Source organism: Ranitomeya imitator, chromosome 4, assembly GCF_032444005.1.
Source record: "Ranitomeya imitator isolate aRanImi1 chromosome 4, aRanImi1.pri, whole genome shotgun sequence".
In the NCBI taxonomy this organism is placed as follows: Eukaryota; Metazoa; Chordata; class Amphibia; order Anura; family Dendrobatidae; genus Ranitomeya; species Ranitomeya imitator.
This window is the reverse complement of record NC_091285.1, coordinates 348,678,975-348,701,725: the sequence shown is the minus strand read 5'-3', so window position 1 is coordinate 348,701,725 and position 22,751 is coordinate 348,678,975. Positions and strand designations below refer to the sequence as shown.

General features: G+C 40.8%; 1 protein-coding gene across 1 annotated transcript in view; it reads right to left on the bottom strand.

Moving 5' to 3' along the window:
* Positions 1-5,090: 5,090 nt before the first annotated feature.
* The window catches only part of ALG10 (ALG10 alpha-1,2-glucosyltransferase), a 26,889-nt gene continuing 9,228 nt past the window's right edge, over positions 5,091-22,751 (bottom strand). Inside the window, exons 2-4 of the mRNA XM_069764993.1 lie at positions 16,844-17,030; positions 9,594-9,785; positions 5,091-7,673 (exon numbers count right to left, since the gene is read on the bottom strand). Of these exons, the coding sequence (XP_069621094.1) occupies positions 6,627-7,673; positions 9,594-9,785; positions 16,844-17,008 (1,404 nt within the window). The 5' untranslated portion in view covers positions 17,009-17,030 and the 3' untranslated portion in view covers positions 5,091-6,626. The remainder of the gene's footprint in view (positions 7,674-9,593; positions 9,786-16,843; positions 17,031-22,751) is intronic.

The following is a 22,751-nucleotide window of genomic DNA, read 5'->3' as shown; positions in this document are numbered from 1 at the left end:
AGAGCTCAGAAGAGAAGGAGCGCCATTTGACTATTCAATGCAAAATTGACTGGAATTGAGATAGGACGCCATGTCGCGTTTGGAGAGGCCCTGATGTGCCTAAACACTGAACCCCCCCCACAAGTGAAACCATTTTGGAAAGTAGACCCCCTAACGAACTTATCTAGATCTGTGGTGAGCACTTTGACCTAACAAGTGCTTCACACTTTTGCCCCAATTTTTTATTTTCCCAAGGGTAACAGAAGAAATTGGACCCCAAAAGTTGTTGTGCAATTTGTCCTGAGTATGCTGATACCTCATTTGTTGGGGTAAACCCCCGTTTGGGCGCATGGCAGAGCTCGGAAGGGAAGGAGCGCCGTTTGAAATGCAGACTTGGATGGATTGGTCTGCAGGCATCACGTTGCATTTGCTGAACCCCTGATGTACCTAAACAGTAGAAACCCCCCACAAGCAACCCCATATTGGAAACTAGACCCCCCAAGGAGCTTATCTAGATGTGTGGTGAGAACTTTGAACCCCCAAGTGTTTCACTACAGTTTATAACAAAGAGCCGTGAAAATAAAAAAAAAAAAATTCCACACAAACTATTTTTTAGCCCCCGATTTTGTATTTTCCCAAGGGTAACAGGTGAAATGGGACCTCAGAAGTTGTTGTCCAATGTGTCCGGAGTACGCTGATACCCTATATGTTGGGGTAAACCCGTTTGGGCGCACGGGAGAGTTCGGAAGGGAAGGAGCGTTGTTTTACTTTTTCAACGCAGAACTGGCTGGAATTGAGATCAGACGCCATGTCGCGTTTGGAGAGCCCCTGATGTGCCTAAACAGTGGAAACCCCCAAATTATAACTGAAACCCTAATCCAAACACACCCCTAACCCTAATCCCAATGGTAACCCTAACCACACCTCTAACCCAGACACACCCCTAACCCTACTCCCAACCGTAAATGTAATCCAAACCCTAACTTTAGCCCCAACCCTAAACCTAATGGGAAAATGGAAATTAAAATTTTAAAAAATGAATTTTCATTTTTCTCTAACTAAGGGGGTGATGATGGGGGGTTTGATTTACTTTTATAGCGGGTTTTTTATCGGATTTTAATGATTAGCAGCCGTCACACACTAAAAGATGCTTTTTATTGCAAAAAATAGTTTTTGCGTCTCCACATTTTGAGAGCTATAATTTTCCCATATTTTGGCCCACAGTCATGTGAGGTCTTGTTTTTTGCGGGACGAGTTGATGTTTTTCTTGATACCATTTTCGGGCACATGACTTTTTTGATCACTTTTTATTCCGATTTTTATGAGGTAGAATGAACAAAAACCAGCTATTCATGAATTTTTTGGGAGGCGCTAATATCGTTCCGCGTTTGGTAAAATTGATAAAGCAGTTTTATTCTTCGGGTCCGATTACAGCGATACCTCATTTATATCTTTTTTTATGTTTTGGCGCTTTTATACGATAAAAACTATTTTACATAAATAATAATTTTTGCATCGCTTCATTCTGAGGACTATAACTTTTTTTTTTTTTTCATTGATGACGCTGTATGGCGGCTCGTTTTTTGCGGGACAAGACATTTTCAGGGGTACCATGGTTATTTATATCTGTCTTTGATCGCGTGTTATCCCACTTTTTGTTTGGCGGTATGATAATAAAGCGTTGTTTTTTGCCATTTTTACGGTGTTCACTGAAGGTGTTAACTAGTGGGACAGTTTTACAGGTCGGGTCGTTACGGTGATACTAAATATGTTTACTTTTATTGTTTTTTTTATTTAGATAAATGTATTTATTGGAACAAAATATTTTTTTTTCGTTATTTAGGAATTTTTTTTATTTCTTTTTTACACATGTGAATATATATATATATATATATATATATATATATATATATATATATATATATATATATATTTTACTTTTTTACATTGCCCCAGGGGGGGATATCACAGTGAAGTGACAGATCGCTGATCTGACACTTTGCAGTGCACTGTGTCAGATCAGCAACCACACAGGCACTGCAGGGAGGCTTCCCAGCGCCTGCTCTGAGCAGGCGTTTGAAAGCCAACTCCCTGCAGGACCCGGAAGGCCCCCCGCGGCCATTTTGGATCTGGGCCTGCAGGGAGGAGGAGGTAGGAGACCCTCGGAGCAACGCGAGCACCCTCCCTGCATGATGCTTCCCTGTGCCGCTGGAACGCTGCGATCATCTTTGATCGCGTTCCAGGGGTTAATATGCCAGGAGCGGTCCATGACCACTCCTGGCACGTAGTGCCGGATGTCAGCTGCGATAGTCAGCTGACACCCGGCCGCGCTCCCCCCGTGAGCACGGCTAACTATTCCGTCCATGGGAAGTAGGGCCCACCCCACATGGACGGAATAGTACGTCCAATGGTAGAAAGGGGTTAATGCAGGTAACAAGTTGATTAGGAGCCAGGACTCTTAATGGTTGGTAGGGGATCAAATACTTATTTCTCACTGCAAAATGCAAATACATTTATATAATGTATACAATGTGATTTTCTGGATTTTATTTTATCTCTCGATGTGAAAATTAACCTACCCTTAAGATTAAAATTATAGACTGTTCAGGTCTTTGTCAGTGGGCAAACTTACAAAATCAGCAAAGTATCAAATACTTATTTCCCCCACTGTATATCAGCTGTCATGTGCCTAGAAAGGTGCGAGCTCAGCGCCGGAGCCAGCAACAAACGGGAAGTCCGACATCAGCATACTATAAGGGTATGTGCACACGTTCAGGAATTTTGGCGTTTTTTCGCGATAAAAATGCTATAAAAAACACCTAAAAAACGCATACATATGCATCCTATCATTTAGAATGCATTCCGATTTTGTGCACATGATGCGTTTTTTCCCCCAAAAAAACACATTCCGGAAAAAGAAGCATCATGTTCATTATTTTTGAGGATTCCCCATTATATTTTGGCATTTGGAGTGGCTGGGAAAAAATGCAAAAAATCCACATAAAATCCGCGCAAAAAAAAGCGTCAAAAACGTGAAAAAAAACGCATGCGGATTTCTGGCAGAAATTCCTGACCTGTACACATACCATTAAAGGCGTTAATATCTTTATTTAGCTCAAAAAAGCCTCATTGCTGTACAAAAATGCATGCAAAATGCGTGTTTTGGCTGCTAAGAGATGCAGAAGCCTTGCAGAAATCTCTGCAAGCAAATTCTCAACGTGAGCCTAAAAAATAACAGGCAGGCATCCGAACTGAATAAATAATAAAATATAATAAATTCTGGCGCAAACACTTTTACATTTTTAAATAGGACTATTTGTGAAACTGCATGCAAATAACAGACCACTAGTCAGAAGAGTATACACATACAGGCTCACCCACAGAGAACATCTGTTCTTAGTAACAGTGCTGGCAGTCACATGTTATTTTTGAGCACATACCCCTGTATACAAGCTCCTCAAACTCGGCGCCCCCCCCCCAATTATAGGTCTGTAAGATACCGAGGAAAGACCTGGAGCCCTTTGGAAAGATTGGTACCACATTAGTAGTCTCGAGTCTCATGAGAGCAGATGGATCCAGATGGATCTGGATAAGTTGGAAACTTGGGCTGAAAGGTGGCAGATGAGGTTTAACAATGATAAATGTAAGGTTATACACATGGGAAGAGGGAATCAATATCACCATTACACACTGAACGGGAAACCACTGGGTAAATCTGACAGGGAGAAGGACTTGGGGATCCTAGTTAATGATAAACTTACCTGGAGCAGCCAGTGCCAGGCAGCAGCTGCCAAGGCAAACAGGATCATGGGGTGCATTAAAAGAGGTCTGGATACACATGATGAGAGCATTATACTGCCTCTGTACAAATCCCTAGTTAGACCGCACATGGAGTACTGTGTCCAGTTTTGGGCACCGGTGCTCAGGAAGGATATAATGGAACTAGAGAGAGTACAAAGGAGGGCAACAAAATTAATAAAGGGGATGGGAGAACTACAATACCCAGATAGATTAGCGAAATTAGGATTATTTAGTCTAGAAAAAAGACGACTGAGGGGCGATCTAATAACCATGTATAAGTATATAAGGGGACAATACAAATATCTCGCTGAGGATCTGTTTATACCAAGGAAGGTGACGGGCACAAGGGGGCATTCTTTGCGTCTGGAGGAGAGAAGGTTTTTCCACCAACATAGAAGAGGATTCTTTACTGTTAGGGCAGTGAGAATCTGGAATTGCTTGCCTGAGGAGGTGGTGATGGCGAACTCAGTCGAGGGGTTCAAGAGAGGCCTGGATGTCTTCCTGGAGCAGAACAATATTGTATCATACAATTATTAGGTTCTGTAGAAGGACGTAGATCTGGGTATTTATTATGATGGAATATAGGCTGAACTGGATGGACAAATGTCTTTTTTCGGCCTTACTTACTAACTAACTATGTTACTAAGCTTGTATTTTAACACAGGAGAAAACTAAATTTGCAAGGTATAGAAAGTTCAAACAGTCCTTTAGAAATACAGACTCTAAAGTGTGTTACATAGAGCAAAAGAAAGTGTAAACTCTGTAATTAGAGGCCGATTAGCAGGATTATACATGTTATGGCGGCTCGATTCCTATATTAAGAAAAGTGTTAAGTGACACAACAAATCTGACATTTCTCCCAGTACACTTGTCAGCGCATCTCCCGATCCTAGACAACATTTCACTCACTTTTACGTCTCGCTGCCCTTTAGAATAAGAGGATTCAATCTCGCAGCTTGACGAATACTTGCTCCAAACACAGCATCAGGGATGTCAGTGAAGGTTGTGAGCAGCCACATCCAGACTATTACAGATGCAATTACTTCCTTCCCGAGTCAAAGCTGTCACCGGGATGGCAACCTGACATCTGAGTCTCCTTCGCCTATGTGTTTTGCAAAATTAAACATTTCCATCAAATGTCATTTATATATTATTGCAGATCTGAAACATGCAAACAAGCAGCAAAATGGGCTTGCATGCCATTCTCCCACTACAGTCAACACAGCGGTATAAGAGAAGGTTAAAGAAAACCTAGATTTAAATAGTCAACTTGACTTCTAAAATGAAAAATAAAAAATAAAAAACATGACTCCGGTAGTAAACATTTTATTGATAGAAAAATATATATTTACATATTAATAGTTCAAACATTGTATTTCTTTACACCAGGCGCTGAGGAATGTTTACAGTCTAATAAAACTAAAGCCTATATATCCGCATGGAAAGTCTGCCACCTAGTGTTCCACCAAAAGCATGGACAAAAGAAAAAAAAAAAAAAAAGTCAAAAGGGTCTTTAATTTTTGCTAAATCATTTCCATGTACGGGCAAGCACACTATCTGAATTCTAAATGATGTACAAGTTCAATGTAAGATGTATGGTAAGCCATTGTATATCCTGGACATTTCCCATCAGTGTGATGAGAACACAGCCTCGGGGATTTGATTGATTCATCTAGTACGGTAAATTATTTTGAGTAGTCACAGGTGCTGGAGGGGCTGTGAACCTCATCATCGTGGTGACCGTGAAGAATACTAAATTAAGGTATAATAGACCAACACTGATCGTTCAAGCCGTCCAAGGAAATTGAATGATTGGCTTTCAATTAAATAAATACCATATGTATTAGAGAAGACCTGAATGAGGTGCATAGGTAATAATCACCAATAGTGGACCTCCACTTTTGAGAAGCCGCAGATTATGCAGCGAATAGTGCATATCATTGAGACAGGCCTCCTAACTGATCACTAGAATGAAAAAATAAAAAAGATGAAATTACTCCAGAATGACCCACATTATTTGTAATGGTCAGAAGTAGAGATGATCGAATCTGATAGGGTCAGGGCTTATTTGGCATCAAACAAGCTCTTCGTGCATGTATTGTGCCTGTCACACAGCCGCGACACATGCAGCTGCGGAGCCAACCATCTGATCAGCCGGAGCGCTCCATGCATCCGGGTTCACACTGTAGCTTATTCGGTAAGCGCTATAGCTGGCCGAATAAGCCCTGACTTGATCACATTCGCTCATCTCTAGTCAGAAGTACCTGCTATAGCTGGCAAATTGAACCTTCACTTTAAATTTGACATATAGTAGTAGTAAATTAATGACCAATCTAAAAAAAGTCATTTTACAATGGAAGGCTTTCAGCTCAAAATCGAGAACAGGGTAGCATGGGTTCTTGAAGTGGTTGTTGCACGTAGAGGAGCTCTACCTTTAGCATAAGTCTGCTGGATAGTCTGAGAACTTTTTTTACGTTCATATGTATATAGGATATCTGAGAGCATTGTGGGTGAAACTGAGAAAGTGTGCTAGGACACAGTAGCCCTGCCTATAGTGTTCCAATTGGCATATTTGCATAGAAAAGTAAAAACGTTCTCCCTCAAAACTATCCAGAGGATTTTCAATCTAAAGAGTAAGGACTCTTCTTCCCGGAAGTTCCCACACAAAGACCTGTGCTTGCTCTGATTCCAGACTCCGTTCTAAGGGTCATTCTGGCCAACATAGTCACTTATCCACTGAATAGGCGATAACAGCTGGGTTTAGGGCCCTTCTCTGGGACCGGCACCAATTGCCAGAATGGGGGGGTTTGTAGGAGGAAAGCCTACTAAATATTTCTGATTGATCTTCACCACATAAAGCGCTGCGTTTCTTCACTATCTGGCCAGTGAAAGGCTTTATTTAAGAACAAGTAAAACGTGACTATGTTGACAATGACATAAAGCGCCAGCTCCAGCAGAAGCTTCCTTGTGGATGGAATTGATGTATTTAGTCTGAAGAGGAGGTACGGCAGAATAAAGTATCGGAATTCCATTAATTTCTGAGGAACGGTGGCAAATAACACGCAAACAAAAAACATTAGGAGCCACAAAGCAGACTTGTTCTTCAGAGCATCCACAAAGCTCCAACCTGCAAAAAGATATCCAGGGACCAGTGCATATTTGACCAGCTCATGCCTCTGGAATATGTTCTTCCAGACATAGAAAGGGTAGTGGCGATTATCGGCAAGCAAATACTGGTGAACATATGTAAACCTCCAAATTAGGAACACTGATATACAAGCCAGGCTTCCATACAGGAGAGGATGTCTGCAAACGGATTTAACAAACGCTGTTATTTTGTGTATGGAGGTAAAAATTGGAAATGAGAAGACCAGAGTGAAAGAAAAGAAATAAAATAACTGGGGAAAATGGAGACACGCTTCATGATTACTTCTGTCTCCGACCACAATCCCTCCATTAACTACCATAAACCCAAGAAAACACAGCACTAGGAGAATGTAAGGCCATGTTAATAGGACCAAGGTCAAGACATTTTGGGGGCTCAGCAAATAGTGAAGGAGAAACTTAAAAGCTTCTACAGTCTCTAGTGAGGATTTCTTAGAGGAAGGCTTCTCGTCGTTCTTTTTCAGCTGCGTCCTCCATGCTTCCATCACCTTTTCAGCAATGATGTTTCCAGCACAAAAGGCTATCCATATAATGTTTGTCTGACGAAAGCACAAGGCGCAAAACCCAAGAAGAGCTGCACTTTTGTGATTTCCATACAAGCACATTATATAGGTAAAAAGGACAAAAAATGTTGACCCAGGGTCTGTGTAATAGAGAAATGTAAAAAAATATAGAGTGGGAAACAGATACAACGTGAGGGTGCACAAGATTCTTCGTGAGGCTGGAACCTGTAGGAGACAAAAACACACATTAGATTTCCTTACAATAAAGGGGTTGTCTGTTCTCAGAAGAGTCAGACGTCACTATGTGATTTCAACTGTCGAAACTACAATTCCCATGAATTTCTTGGGCAAGTGGGCAGTCACATGCCAACTAATCTGCACACTTCTGTTCTCTTTCAGAGAAGCTGGGTGAGGAGTCTAGTTGGCATGCGACAGTGAGTATGCAAATTTCAGACGTGTACTAACATGACTGTATAGCCACATGGGAAATACAGGGAAATCTTGATAGAGCGTACATCGAACACTCATGATTCGGCAGTCTACAGCAAGATGGAGCCACTACAGGCCTTTCTTCTGAGAACAGACAACCCCTTTAAAGTGCATTTTGCCAAAGCCAAATGTCATTTATAGGATATGGGGGAAAAAAAAGAAAATACTACCTTACAGTATATATATTTTTATTTAACTACTATGTACTAATAAGAATTTACGCATTTGATGTTTTTCAATTGTTTTTGACTTCTGATTGACAGCCTATTGCCCACTGCCCAATTGGGGAAACTGTGTCAATCAGAGTGACGTCGGCAGTCATGCCCTGCCGATAGATTTTCTGCCCTGCTCTTTTGACTTGATGTCGGCAAAGGCAGCAGTCTGACCATTCTATGTCGGCGAAGAGCCGCAACAGGCACAACAGGCAGGTAGGCAGCCACTCCCTTCCTGTTAGTGATTAGGTACTTTTTAGTGAAAAAAAACCCCAAACATATTGGACATCACTGAGTCTGTAAAAGTCTAGCCTATATAAAACACATAATATTAACCAGGTCTGTAAATGCTGTAACGAAAAAAACAAAACAACCAGTGTAATCAAAAAATAGTAGAACTACGGCTTTTTGGTAAACACTCATTCCCAATATCAAATGCTATAAAAACGACATATCTACCCCAAATTAGTAACAATAAAATCGTTAGTTCAAAACTCAAAATTCAAGCCCTAACACTGCTTCATTGACAAAAAAATAGATAAATTGTATAAAAACAGATGTGAGTTTGGCATCACTGACGTTACTGGCCTGTAAAATCTTAATTCAGTCATTTCTTTTGCACAAAATGAATGCCGAAAAAATAAATCCCAAAAAAGCCTATGGCATAATTGCATCCCCCCCCCCAATTTCACTTCACTTGGTATTTTGTTTCCAGCACATTGAAATGTTAAAATGAATGGAGTTGTTCAAAACTACAACTTGTCTAGCCAAAAAAAAAAAAAAAAAAAACACACATCAAGCGCATTTGATTCAATGGAAAAAATAAAACGGGGGAAAAAAATAAAAAAAGTTATGACTCTGGGAAAAAAGGGGAGGAAATAAAAAAAAAACAAAAAAAAAACAGAAGCACTAAGCCAAAGAAATTGCTTGGCCCTTAAAGAGTTAAAGAACCATCAAATGCTTTAGTGGGTAGGATTGCACCATCACGAAAGTGGGAGGGTGGGGGGCAAAGATCATGTTCTTTGTTCTCAATAACTGAAACCGGAAAAACGTTTCCCTCAAAGTTTGGCTGTCATTGACGGATATACTAAGGATTAACTTTAAAAGGGACTGTTCAAAGTACAGGCAATCAGTGCTTCTTAGCGCAGCCAATCATTTAAGCAATTTCCCTCCATCTCTGGCTCTATGAAACCAGAGCTGTCAATGAGGATGGGGTAGATGTAAAGTGAAAACAAGCAGGTGGGCAGGTGTATGTAAATGTTTGGCTGCGTCAAGATGCACCGAGCCGCCTGTTATTGGTTTCAACAAGTCATTCTGTGCAGAGTCCCTTTAAAGACAACTCATGATGAAGTATAAGAGGAATAAAGACCCTATATTGTTACTAAGTATAGTAGCTACATCTGCACGGAAACATGACAAATTAAAGAGGTCTGCTCATAGATACCTTTGTGTGGATCCTGCACAGGATTAAATAGAACATGTACAGATTGCCAAGACTAAAAAGGAGGTTAATAAACCGCAGCATTCCAGATGAGCAAACAACACTCCCGCTCCATCCGAAGAGCCAGGCAGCAGGCTTCACTATGCCGACAGATGTCAGATACAGGCCAGGCAGGGTCGTGATCATTGGATCCCACTCAGAGCAAAAAAAGAAAATTGAAAACAGCTTTAATTAGAAAACATAAGCGTGTTTTCTTCCTGTAAACAGAATATAAAAATGTCAAAAAGAACCATGTCAGACAGATTCTTCAGTGCATAAATTTACTGCCCAGAGACTTTTTGGGAACGCAAAATAACTAGAATGATATACTGGGTTACCAGGATGTCACTGTATAAGAGACTTTACACCAATAATTACAAAATAAAAAAAATGGAACCTGAAACTGCAGGGATGGAAAGACAATGACAACCAAAGTAAACTTGCGTCTCCAGCAGCCCAAATTATACTTAAAGTGCTCCTGTGTCACACCGCGTTCCTCTTATTTCCCCAGCATGGCCTTTACTTCCTGATCACATTATATTAGACAGATCTCTAGAGAGTAAAATGGCAAAAAGCTTTAAAATAATATTCTACCAGCTAAGATCTACACAGACCTGTCAGTAGCAGCAATGTAGGCAGGAAATAACCCCGGTGTGTGCCTCTATACAGTTATATGAAAAAGTTTGGGCTTATAAATATAAGCCTTATATATAAATATAAGATTTTATATGAAAATCTTAAGCTTAATGTTTTATAAAAATTGTTTTTTTTTTGCAACAGCTATTTCAGTTTCATATATCTAATAACTGTTGGACACAGTAATGGTTCTGCCTTGAAATGAGGATTATTAAACTAACAGAAAATGTGCAATCTGCATTCAAACAAAATTTGACAGGTGCATAAGTATGGGCACCTTATTTTCTTGTTTTAAATACTCCTACCTACTTTTTACTGACTCGCGTAAAGCACTTTTTTGGTTTTCTAACCTCATTGAGCTTTGACCTTCATAGCCAGGTGTATGCAATCATGAGAAAAGCTACTTAAAGTGGCCACTTGCAAGTTGTTCTCCTGTTTGAATCTCCTCTGAAGAGTGGCATCATGGGCTCCTCAAAACAACTGTGTAATGATCTCAAAACAAAGATTATTCAACATAGTTGTTCAAGGGAAGGATACAAAAAGCTGTCTCAGAGATTTAACCTGTCAATTTCCACTGTGAGGAACATAGTAAGGAAATGGAAGAACACAGGTACAGTTCTTGTTAAGGCCAGAAGTGGCAGGCCAAGAAAAACATCAGAAAGGCAGAGAAGAACAATGGTGAGATCAGTCAAGGACAATCCTCAGACCACCTCCAGAGAGCTGCAGCATCAACTTGCTGCAGATGGTGTCACTGTGCATCGGTCAACTATACAACACACTTTGCACAAGGAGAAGCTGTATGGGAGAGTGATGCGAAAGAAGCCGTTTCTGCAAGCACGCCACAAACAGAGCCGGCTGAGGTATGCAAAAGCACATTTGGAGAAGCCAATTTATTTTTGGAAGAAGGTCCTGTAGACTGATGAAACCAAGATTGAGTTGTTTGGTCATACAAAAAGGCGTTATGCATGGCGGCCAAAAAATACAGCATTCCAAGAAAAACACTTGCTACCCACAGTAAAATTTGGTGGAGGTTCCATCATGCTTTGGGGCTGTGTGGCCAATGACGGCACCGGGAATCTTGTTAAAGTTGAGGGATGCATGGATTCCTCTCAGTATCAGCAGATTCTTGACAATAATATTCATGAATCAGTGACAAAGTTGAAGTTACGCAGGGGATGGATCTTTCAGTAAGACAATGATCCAAAACACCGCTCCAAATCTACTCAGGCATTCATGCAGAGGAACAATTACACTGTTCTGGAATGGCCATCCCAGTCCCCAGACCTGAATATCATTGAACATCTGTGGGATCATTTGAAGAGGGCTGTCCATGCTCGGTGACCATCAAACTTAACTGAACTGGAATTGTTTTGTAAAGAGGAATGGTCAAAAATACCTTCATCCAGGATCTCATTAAAAGCTACAGAAAGCGACTAGAGGCTGTTATTTTTGCAAAAGGAGGATCTACTAAATATTAATGTCACTTTTCTGGTGGGGTGCCCATACTTATGCACCTGTCAAATTTTGTTTGAATGCAGATTGTACATTTTCTGTTAGTACAATAAACCTCATTTCAAGGCAGAAACATTACTGTGTCCAACAGTTATTAGATATATGAAACTGAAATAGCTGTTGCAAAAAAAACAATTTTTATAAAACATTAAGCTTAAGATTAATAGGGGGGCCCAAACTTTTTCATATAACTGTATTCATAAATATTCATTTCAAAGTGAAAGCTTTACACAAATCCACAAACAAATTGTCCGCATTAATGTGTCTGAAATGATTAAGTCACAGGCACGCGCTTACTAGTCTGTGTATAAAACAGTAACCATGTGGGCACGGGTGCTGGAGGCTGGAGAATAAGCCTTAATATATGGTTTTTGTCATAGCAGTGTAAGGCATCTTTATTCTACAGTCTGAGCCCGCAGTGTACTGGCCATGCTCTTGTCATAATGGTTCACTACCTATTAATTGACAGCTACTTCTGTTTTATAAATATTTATGATAAGGAAACACAATATGATAGCTGTCTTGATATATCAATATATACAGTAGTGTGCAATAGTTTTATGCAGGTCTGATAAACGCTGCAAAGTAAAAATGCTTTCAAAAGTAGGAGAGTCAATAATTTATCAACTAACAAAGTGCAAAGTAAATGAACAAAAGAAATCTAAAATCAAAATTTGGCATGACAAATACACAGTTCTCAGAGGCACTTTCTAGTATGGATCATAAGCACCACTATAAAGCTTGGTATCACTACAATCCTCTGGTGAAGCAGAGGAGGCGGCATGCCCCTAGCAAACATGAAGCTAGGAGGCAGAGTAGCAGTGCACTCTTTGAGTGGATGGGGCCTCTACTGTACCACTGCATACGGTCATTTCATACCAGTTTTCTATTGGACTATATACTAAGAATAAAAATGACTATTCTGTGTGTATGGAAGCATCTCTTCTTCAAACGCAATGTTTTTACTTCTCATACCTGAAGAAGCTTTTATGGCAGCAAGGTTTCATACTAGGGAGCTAGAAAGACTATGCACAGCCCTGCCGACTGCATATGCAAATTAACCCACCACTGGGTCACTTCTTTCATTTTTATACCCAGTTGCTATACAATATTACCCCAATCACTTTATTTCGCTACCCACAATAGTGCCCGTTTAAATCAATGAGCTGTCAATGTAATATAAGGATGCAGAGGAGACTAGCTTTGGGGACCAAAACGACAAGTCTCCCTTGTAATGCAAAATACCCCGAATATACTTTAAAGGGGTTGTCAAGTTTTTCAAACTCCATTTTAAGAGGAACTGTCACTTGCCATAAATACGATTTTCTTATTTACCTGCTGGAGCACGTGACAATTCTTCTAAATCTGATGGCATTTCTCTTTTATTCCTACATCTCTGTTCCTGAGATATGGCTCTCTCTTTCCTGTATATAAATCTTGTCTCCTTAGCAAAGGTACTGTGATCATCAAGAAGATTCACATGGAAAGAGAAAAAAAAAAAGTTGGGAACCACTCCCACTTGCATAACAAGACGATTTATATACAAGAAAAACAAAAAGGGGGCCATCTTTCAAGAAAATAGAGGTGCAATGACAAAAGAATATCAGATTCAGGAGAACAGCAACTTTTATATGAGGTATAAAAAAAAACTACTTTTTTTATGCAAGTGAGATTTTCTTTAAAGGGACACTCATCTTGGATAAAATGATTTGCCTTCAAGTAGAGTGTTAATCAGCAGGTTAAAAGCGTTACAAAGCTCCCTGGCCGCCTTACTGAAAGTGCGGCTACCAAGCGTAAATTAATTTTATTCCTCCTGGTGGCCACATGCATTCAATGATGGAGGCGGTGCAGAGAGTGGCTGCAGTCACCGCTCACAGCACTGCAAGTGGTGGCTGATTGCCTGCCCCGGGACACAAGTGACAGAACACATATTCCAAAGTTATTACAATTATAACAACTTACTTTATCTAATCAGAGACAACTGCTTCTTTCTCTGCCAGAATTGATTGTTCATTTTCAAAATTCTCACTTCGGAGGTAAAATCTGTATTCAGATTGTTACAAGACATGGCAGTTGGTGCTGATCAGATTCTCTGTAGAAAGGAAGGTAAGTGGCAGGGCGAGCTCCTCCCCCTCCAGTCTTCATAGAATCTTATCAGCACCAACTGCCATCTCTCTCAGTAATGGGGAATACAGAACAATCAGTCACGGCAGAGAAAGAAGCAGATTTCTCAGATAAGATACATTACAAAGTCCTACATTTTCACGTGCACTAATGATTTATGGAATAAAGATGTAAACACCAACGATCCTCTGTCTCTTGAGCTCGTTTCCCCACCCAGCACCAGCCTCTTTAGCTATATTGATAGCTCACTATTCTTGTGATAGCAGACGCTACGCAAGGAAATCAAACAGTGAGCCATCAAGCTAAAGAGGCTGGCGCTGTGGGGAGAGGCAGGGGCTTGTGAAGGTCCTGCAATTGGGGAGGGGGCAATTATCTTCCTGACAGATTGCCTATAACAGTGTGCAATTGGCTCATTCATATCGGATATAGAAAACCACTAAACAGCTGGGAACGGAGGATGGGCCTGCAGCTTCAGCTTGTGCTCCTTGGTGAATATTTCTGTATCACTGTGCGGCATTTATACTTGCAGCATTTATGCTAACCATTTTTATTTCCTTATTTTGGTCCCTTTTGCAGATATCTGTGGTGTAAGATACACTTTTGTATACATTAATATTGCTGAACTTGTACCTTATAGCTGGACTAATAAATACACTCTGTAGGGGACACCTGAGCAATCTTTTTGATATGTTGTTATTTATCCTGCAGGGTTCACCTACCTCATGTTTTGTCAGTTTAACATTTTTCTTTTTATCTATACATAATTTTATCTAACTACTTTTTTTTTTTTTTTATTTGCCCCTTTGTCGTGTGTGAATATTATGAAGGTAGTAAAGGTACCGTCACACAACGATATCGTTAACGATATCGTTGCTTTTTGTGACGTAGCAACGATATCGTTACCGAAATCGTTATGCGTGACAGCGACCAACGATCAGGCCCCTGCTGGGAGATCGTTGGTCGCTGGGGAATGATCAGAACTTTATTTTGGTCGCTGATCTCCCGCTGACATCGCTGAATCGGCGTGTGTGACGCCGATTCAGCAATGTCTTCACTGGTAACCAGGGTAAATATCGGGTTACTAAGCGCAGGGCCGCGCTTAGTAACCCGATGTTTACCCTGGTTACCATTGTAAAAGTAAAAAAAAAACAAACAGTACATACTCACATTCCGGTATCTGTCACGTCCCCCGGCGTCAGCTTCCCTGCACTGTCAGCGCCGGCCGGCCGTAAAGCAGATCACAGCGGTGCGCTTAGTAACCCGATGTTTACCCTGGTTACCCGGGGACTTCGGCATCGTTGGTCTGTGTGACAGCTCTCCAGCGACCACACAACGACCTAAACAGCGACGCTGCAGCGATCGGCTCGTTGTCTATATCGCTGCAGCGTCGCTTAATGTGACGGTACCTTAACAGATTAGTGTGTGATGTGGTGGCTACTCAACAAGTCTCAGTCCTGCACTGAGAAAATGGAAAGAGTGACCTCTGGTCCCAAGGATACATGCGAATGTCACTATGAGTGCCAGCATTCAACATCTTACAAAACAGCCAAGACATGCTACATGAGAAGAGTATTTGACATTATAGGAATTGCTTAGGAATGGCTATATAATGAAAATATAGGTAATAATTACAGTAAGAATAGAGATGGACTCATTCTCTACAAATCTGGATACTACAAAAAGCATTTGGTTCATGTCAGTGAAGAAGTTTCAATGAGACCTGTCAGCAGAATCATGCTGCCCTAACCACAATTAGCATGAAATTTTAATAGGCTCCCTCATTATAACTACCTATGTTCTAATCCAAAACTGTAATGTTTCAGAGAAAACATCTAATAAAAAGCGTCAGGCAGACAGACATATATCTTCCATGCGTTGGTATTAGAATTGCATTCAGAATCGCCCGATCTGTCAATAAAAAAAAATAATTAACCTGATCGCTAAACTGCGCAACGAGAGAAAGTCAAAATGCCAGTTTTCTTTTTCCTTTTTTGGGTCGCCGCAACAGTGCAATTATGGGCGATCAAAACATCGTGTCTGCACCAAAGTGGTATGTTTAAAAACGGCAGCTCAGCACGCAAAACATAAGCCCTCACCTGACTCGAGATCACGAAAAATGGAGATGCTATAGGTATTGGAATATGGTGCAATTTTGTTTTGTTTTTTATTAAACTTTGGAATTTTTTTTCCACCATGGAGATAAAAAAAAAAAAAAAAGAACCTATACAAATTTGGTGTCTATGATCTTGTAATGACCTGGAGAATCATAATGGCAGGTCAGTTTTAGCATTTAGTGAACATAGTACAAAAGCAAAACAAAAAACTATCGTGGAATTGCACTTTTTTTTGCAATTGCACCACACTTGGCTTTTTTTCCTTGTTTTCCAGTACACAAGATGCGAAAACCAATTGTGTTGTTCAAAAGTACAACTCATCCCACAAAAAACAAACCCTCATGTGGCCTTATTGACATAAAAATAAAAAGTTATGGCCCTGGGAAGAAAAAAACCCCGAAAATAACTCCGGTCATGAAGGGGTTAAATATAGTTTGGAAAATTGGTCCATGCTTTATGTTTATTTATCAAGCTGGAAATTGGAGAAAAAGAATTGATGAAAATGTTTGTTCCCAATCATGGGCACATATGAATATGCTGCTAATCAAACAAAAATCTAGTTTTGACAGGTTATTGGATCATTTATGCCAGAATAAAAATCAATGTTGTCGGCAGAATATCATCCTGTGTAAACACGAGAAGTGCTGCAGACAATATGGATGTTGTATGACAAAAAGATCCCATTTACGGCTGATCTGTCCCCATCCGTGCGTCGGCCAATGTGACCAATAAACGAGTCAGTTAGTGCTCATTGATGGGCCAAAAATTTGCCTCTGTAAATGGGCCTTTCAACCAATGCAGGGAATTGCATATATTTAGTATGTTTACCTGATGAAAACGTCCTTGACAATACTGCTGAGCCTGGGGAATGTGGAAGATTTCATCCATGTACGGATCCCGCTGCTCTCGGGTAACTTTAGAGAACAGTACACTGGACAACAAAAAACATCCACTGAACAGAGCAGAGAAATAGTAACCTTCCAACTTGTCCATGTTTCCCTCAGTGCCAAAAACGCTGTATAAAAGAAAAATAAAAAATAAAAATTAGAAGAACTAGATTAAAAGGTTTGCCCACTGACTCAAAATGCTGAAAAACAAAAAAGTAATCACACTCACCTGAACAATCCCAGAGATCCTCCATTGTGATGCCTGGGTCTCCATGCTTCCTCTTCCAAAAGGGATGTCCATGTGACTGCTGCAGCCAATTCCTGGAAGCAATGGTGACCAACACATCACTGTTCTAATATGTGACCTAAGCAAAATCAAGGGATCGGTCACCACTGCGGCCAGTCATCGGCTGCAGTAGTTAAATGGCCAATTCTGCCAGAAGAGGAAGCATAGAAACCAGCAGAGACCAGTAGGAACCCAGGAAGCAAAGCTTTATTCTTATCAATGCGGTTATATACAGGAAAGAAAAAAAAACCTGACAACTGCATTTACAAGTGTGTGCCGTTTTTGGACAAAATGTCTTGTCCATTTTCTTTTATTACCTCTTGTGTGAATTAAAACTTTGAGGCTAAAGTAAAACTTTAAAGTTCTTTATTTTCATATCCCTATCTTCTAAAAATCTGATGTTTGTGGTTTAACCCCTTCACCCAAAAGCCTGTTTTCACCTTCCTGACCAGGCCAATTTTTTCAGTCACTTTATGAGGTACCGTATTTTTCAGACTAAGACGCACCCCAAATTTTCAAAAGAAAAATAGGGGAAAAAATGTAATGCGTCAAATGAGGGTCCGTTTTATAGTCCAAATTCTGCTTACAGGGGGGTAGGGTGTGATAAGGAGCACTGATGGTGCGGGTCACAGGAGGTGTTCGGTGGTCTGGCGATGATCTGACTCATCCCAGGCTGGTGCAGCAGGTTCGGTGGTGCAGGGGCTCCGCTGACATTGTGTGAAAGCCTGGAGCCCCTGCACTTCCAGTACTGTAATACGGTGGTCTCCAGTAAACTAGCAGCGGGAGGCGGTGCATGATCAGAATGAGATCTCGGCATTGAGATCTCATCTCCCGAGATCTCAATCTGCACATGCCCGCTTCCAGCGGCCATTTTCCTGGAGGCCACCGCATTACAGCAATGGAAATGCGGGGACTCTGGACTTTCACAAAATGTCGGCGGAGCTTCCGCACCACCGAGCATCTCCAAAACGGTCGCGCACCAGCCTGGGATGAGACTCCTTGTAAATATATCCGGACTATAAGACGCACCCCCATTTTCCTCCAAAATGTTTTCGGGAAAAGTGCGTCTTATAGTTTGAAAAATACGTTAACTCTGGAATGCTTCAATGGATCCCACTGATTCGGAAAGTTTTTTCGTGTCACTTTGTACTTCATGATAGTGGTAAAAAAAAAAAATTGATATGACTTGCGCTTGTCAAATTGAAAATGCTGCGAAAATTTTGAATTTGCAATTTTAAAACTTCTAATATTTACACCCTTAAAATCAGAGGGACGTGTCAGACAAAATAAACAACATTTCCCACCTGTCTACTTTACATCAGCACAATTTTTTAAACTTTTTTCTTTTTGTTAGGAAGTTACAAGGGTTAAAAGTTGAACAGTGATTTCTCATTTTTACAACAAAAAAATAAAAATAAAATTTTGGTTTTGCAAATGTTTTTTTTTTCTTAAGAGAACACATCACATTTTGAAGTGACTTTGAGGGGCCTATATGACATACTCAAAAGTGACACCATTCTAAAAACTTCACCCCACCCCCTCAAGGTGCTCAAAGCCACACTCAAGAAGATTAACCCTTCAGATTCTTCACAGGAATTAATGGAATGTGGAAGAAAAAAAAAATCTGAACATTTACCGTACCTTTTTTTTTTTCCACAAAAAAAAAAAAATAATAAGTTGTTTCGCAAGGGTAGCAAGTGAAATTGGGGCCATACAATTTGTTTCACAAATTTCTCCTGAGCATGGTGATACCCCATGTGTGTGGCGGGGGGAACTGTTTGGGCGCACAGGGGGTCTCTGAAGGGAAGGAGCGCCATTTCACTTTTTGAATGTAAAATTTGCTGGCATAATTAGTGGACGCCATGTTCCGTTTGGAGAGCCCCTGATTTCCCTACACCGTGGAACCCCCCTCCCCCCCACAAGTGACCCCATTTTGGAAACTAGACCTCTCAGGGAACTTATGTACATGTGTGGTGAGCACCTTGAAACCCCAGGGGCTTCACTGAGCCATGAAAATTTAAAAAATAAACATTTTGCATTTTCAAAAGGGTAACAGGAGAAAATGGAACCCAAAATTTGTTATGCAATTTATCCTGAGTACACAAATCCCCCATATGTGGTCAAAAACTACAATTGAGGCACAGTGAAGACGCAAGAAAAAAAAAAAAAAAGGGCAAACTTTATCCCATAAAAAAAATGTATAAAGTTTATTACAAAAATAATACACTGAAAGTTAAATAACAAGATTAACATAAAGCGACAAAGTGGATAGATGATTTACACAAAGTTTTTGCCTAGAATGATTTATGCTTTACTATGTGTTCTGTTTCAAGGATTCTGATTATATTTGAGGCACAGTGCAAAGCTCAGAAGGGAAGGAGCTCCATATAACAGTGCAGATTTTGCTGCACTGGTTTGAGGGTACAATGTCACATTGGTAGATCCCCTGAGGTGCCAGAACAGCAGAACCCCCACAAGTGACCCCATTTTACGAACTACACCTCAATTAGGGGTATGCAGTGGTTATATTGACACCACAGGTGCATCACAGAATTTATACCGTTGGGTAGTGAAGAAAAAGTAATTCACATTCTTACCACCAAGATTGTTAGCCCCAAATTTTATATTTTCATAGTGAGAAATGGGTAAAACTGGCACCAAAATTTGTCCCACAATTTCTGCTGAATGTAGAAATACCCCATATGTGGCTGTACAGTGTGTTTACTTACACGGAGCGACTTGGGAGGGACAGAACTCTTTGCCTCCTGGAGCACAGATTTTCCTAGAATAGTTTGCGGATTCCATATACCTGTGTATAAAAAGTGCTAGAAAAGCAAAATCCCCCTCCCACGTGACCCCGTTTTGGAAACTATACCCTTTTGGGAATTTATCTACAGATGTAGTGACAATTTTGACTACATGGGTGTTTTCCAGAAACAAGCAGGAGTGAAAATTGCTGCCAGTGTAGTGAACAGTACATGTAAGTTTCATGGGCTCTCATCACTACAGAAATGCCAAACATGTGGGCGCTAAATGTGGTTTAGACACACTGGATCTCAGAAGGGAGGGGGCATTTGGAAGCAAAGAACTTGCGGAATTTCTTTTGAGGGATGAGGAGCCATTTCGCTTTTGCAGAGCCTTTGTACCACCAGTAATGAAGAAACCCCTGTATTTCCTTTAACAGATGACGGACCTGAGTGGGGACTTGCTTTTTTTGTGGATTGAGTTGAAGATTTTATTGGGAACATTTTACATAACATTTGGGATCATATTTATCCAGCGCTCTACCATGAGCACTTACTTTGGGGTTTCCATCTAAATCTCTGAGTGACGTGATTCAGATGAATCCCCCGAGGGATCCATTCACTATAATGAGGCAGAGTCACTCTGGACTCAGTCTAGTCTCTGTTCAGAGTTGATTTGTGCACTTCTGAAAAGGACTTGTCGTCTGTGCTTTTATGCTCACCTAAAAATATGGACACAGCCAGATCACAGGTGGCGTCCAAAGTGCCTCTAACTATCTCATAGGGAATCTTCTGCCAGGGGTTCAATCTGAATCATGCATTTCAGAGATTTACATGAAAACACTGTGTGCAGAATTATTAGGCAAGTTGTATTTTGAAGGATTATTTTTATTGAAATGTTCGTATCACACTGGCGCTAAGAGCAAGAGGGCTGGAGCTGCTGATACCAAACAGATGCTGTGCCATCTCTGTCGCAAATACAAAATAGTAAGCGAAAAATGGAGGTATCGCGCTAAGAATATTGGTCTAGCTGTAAACAATAAGCTTTACCATTCAAGAAGACTTGTGTTCCACTAGACCAATAGTATTATAAATATTACTGCTGCTAGCGGTCACATGTAAGGAATTACAAACACTTACTAGTTCCCTGAGTCGTGGGATGCGGTCCTGATTAGTGTGGTGAATTGTAGGTGCTGCAGTACAGGATGCCAAATACCCAGGCGGCAGGTACAGCTGAAAGACGTGCAGAGCCAGAAGCGCCCCGGCCGGTGGCGTCCCTGGATGCCATATATCTAGTGAGCAGCAGTGAAGGGACTCCGTCCCTCTTCGTCAGGGTTACTGCCCCTCGCTAGATATACAGGTCCTTCTCAAAAAATTAGCATATAGTGTTAAATTTCATTATTTACCATAATGTAATGATTACAATTAAACTTTCATATATTATAGATTCATTATCCACCAACTGAAATTTGTCAGGTCTTTTATTGTTTTAATACTGATGATTTTGGCATACAACTCCTGATAACCCAAAAAACCTGTCTCAATAAGTTAGCATATCAAGAAAAGGTTCTCTAAACGACCTATTACCCTAATCTTCTGAATCAACTAATTAACTCTAAACACATGCAAAAGATACCTGAGGCTTTTATAAACTCCCTGCCTGGTTCATTACTCAAAACCCCCATCATGGGTAAGACTAGCGACCTGACAGATGTCAAGAAGACCATCATTGACACCCTCAAGCAAGAGGGTAAGACCCAGAAAGAAATTTCTCAACAAATAGGCTGTTCCCAGAGTGCTGTATCAAGGCACCTCAATGGTAAGTCTGTTGGAAGGAAACAATGTGGCAGAAAACGCTGTACAACGAGAAGAGGAGACCGGACCCTGAGGAAGATTGTGGAGAAGGACCGATTCCAGACCTTGGGGAACCTGAGGAAGCAGTGGACTGAGTCTGGTGTGGAAACATCCAGAGCCACCGTGCACAGGCGTGTGCAGGAAATGGGCTACAGGTGCCGCATTCCCCAGGTAAAGCCACTTTTGAACCATAAACAGCGGCAGAGGCGCCTGACCTGGGCTACAGAGAAGCAGCACTGGACTGTTGCTAAGTGGTCCCAAGTACTTTTTTCTGATGAAAGCAAATTTTGCATGTCATTCGGAAATCAAGGTGCCAGAGTCTGGAGGAAGACTGGGGAGAAGGAAATGCCAAAATGCCTGAAGTCCAGTGTCAAGTACCCACAGTCAGTGATGGTGTGGGGTGCCATGTCAGCTGCTGGTGTTGGTCCACTGTGTTTCATCAAGGGCAGGGTCAATGCAGCTAGCTATCAGGAGATAGGTGGACGGTGGCGTCCCTGGATGCCATATATCTAGTGAGCAGCAGTGAAGGGACTCCGTCCCTCTTCGTCAGGGTTACTGCCCCTCGCTAGATATACAGGTCCTTCTCAAAAAATTAGCATATAGTGTTAAATTTCATTATTTACCATAATGTAATGATTACAATTAAACTTTCATATATTATAGATTCATTATCCACCAACTGAAATTTGTCAGGTCTTTTATTGTTTTAATACTGATGATTTTGGCATACAACTCCTGATAACCCAAAAAACCTGTCTCAATAAATTAGCATATTTCACCCATCCAATCAAATAAAAGTGTTTTTTAATAACAAACAAAAAAACCAACAAATAATAATGTTCAGTTATGCACTCAATACTTGGTCGGGAAGCCTTTGGCAGAAATGACTGCTTCAATGCGGCGTGGCATGGAGGCAATCAGCCTGTGACACTGCTGAGATGTTATGGAGGCCCAGGATGCTTCAA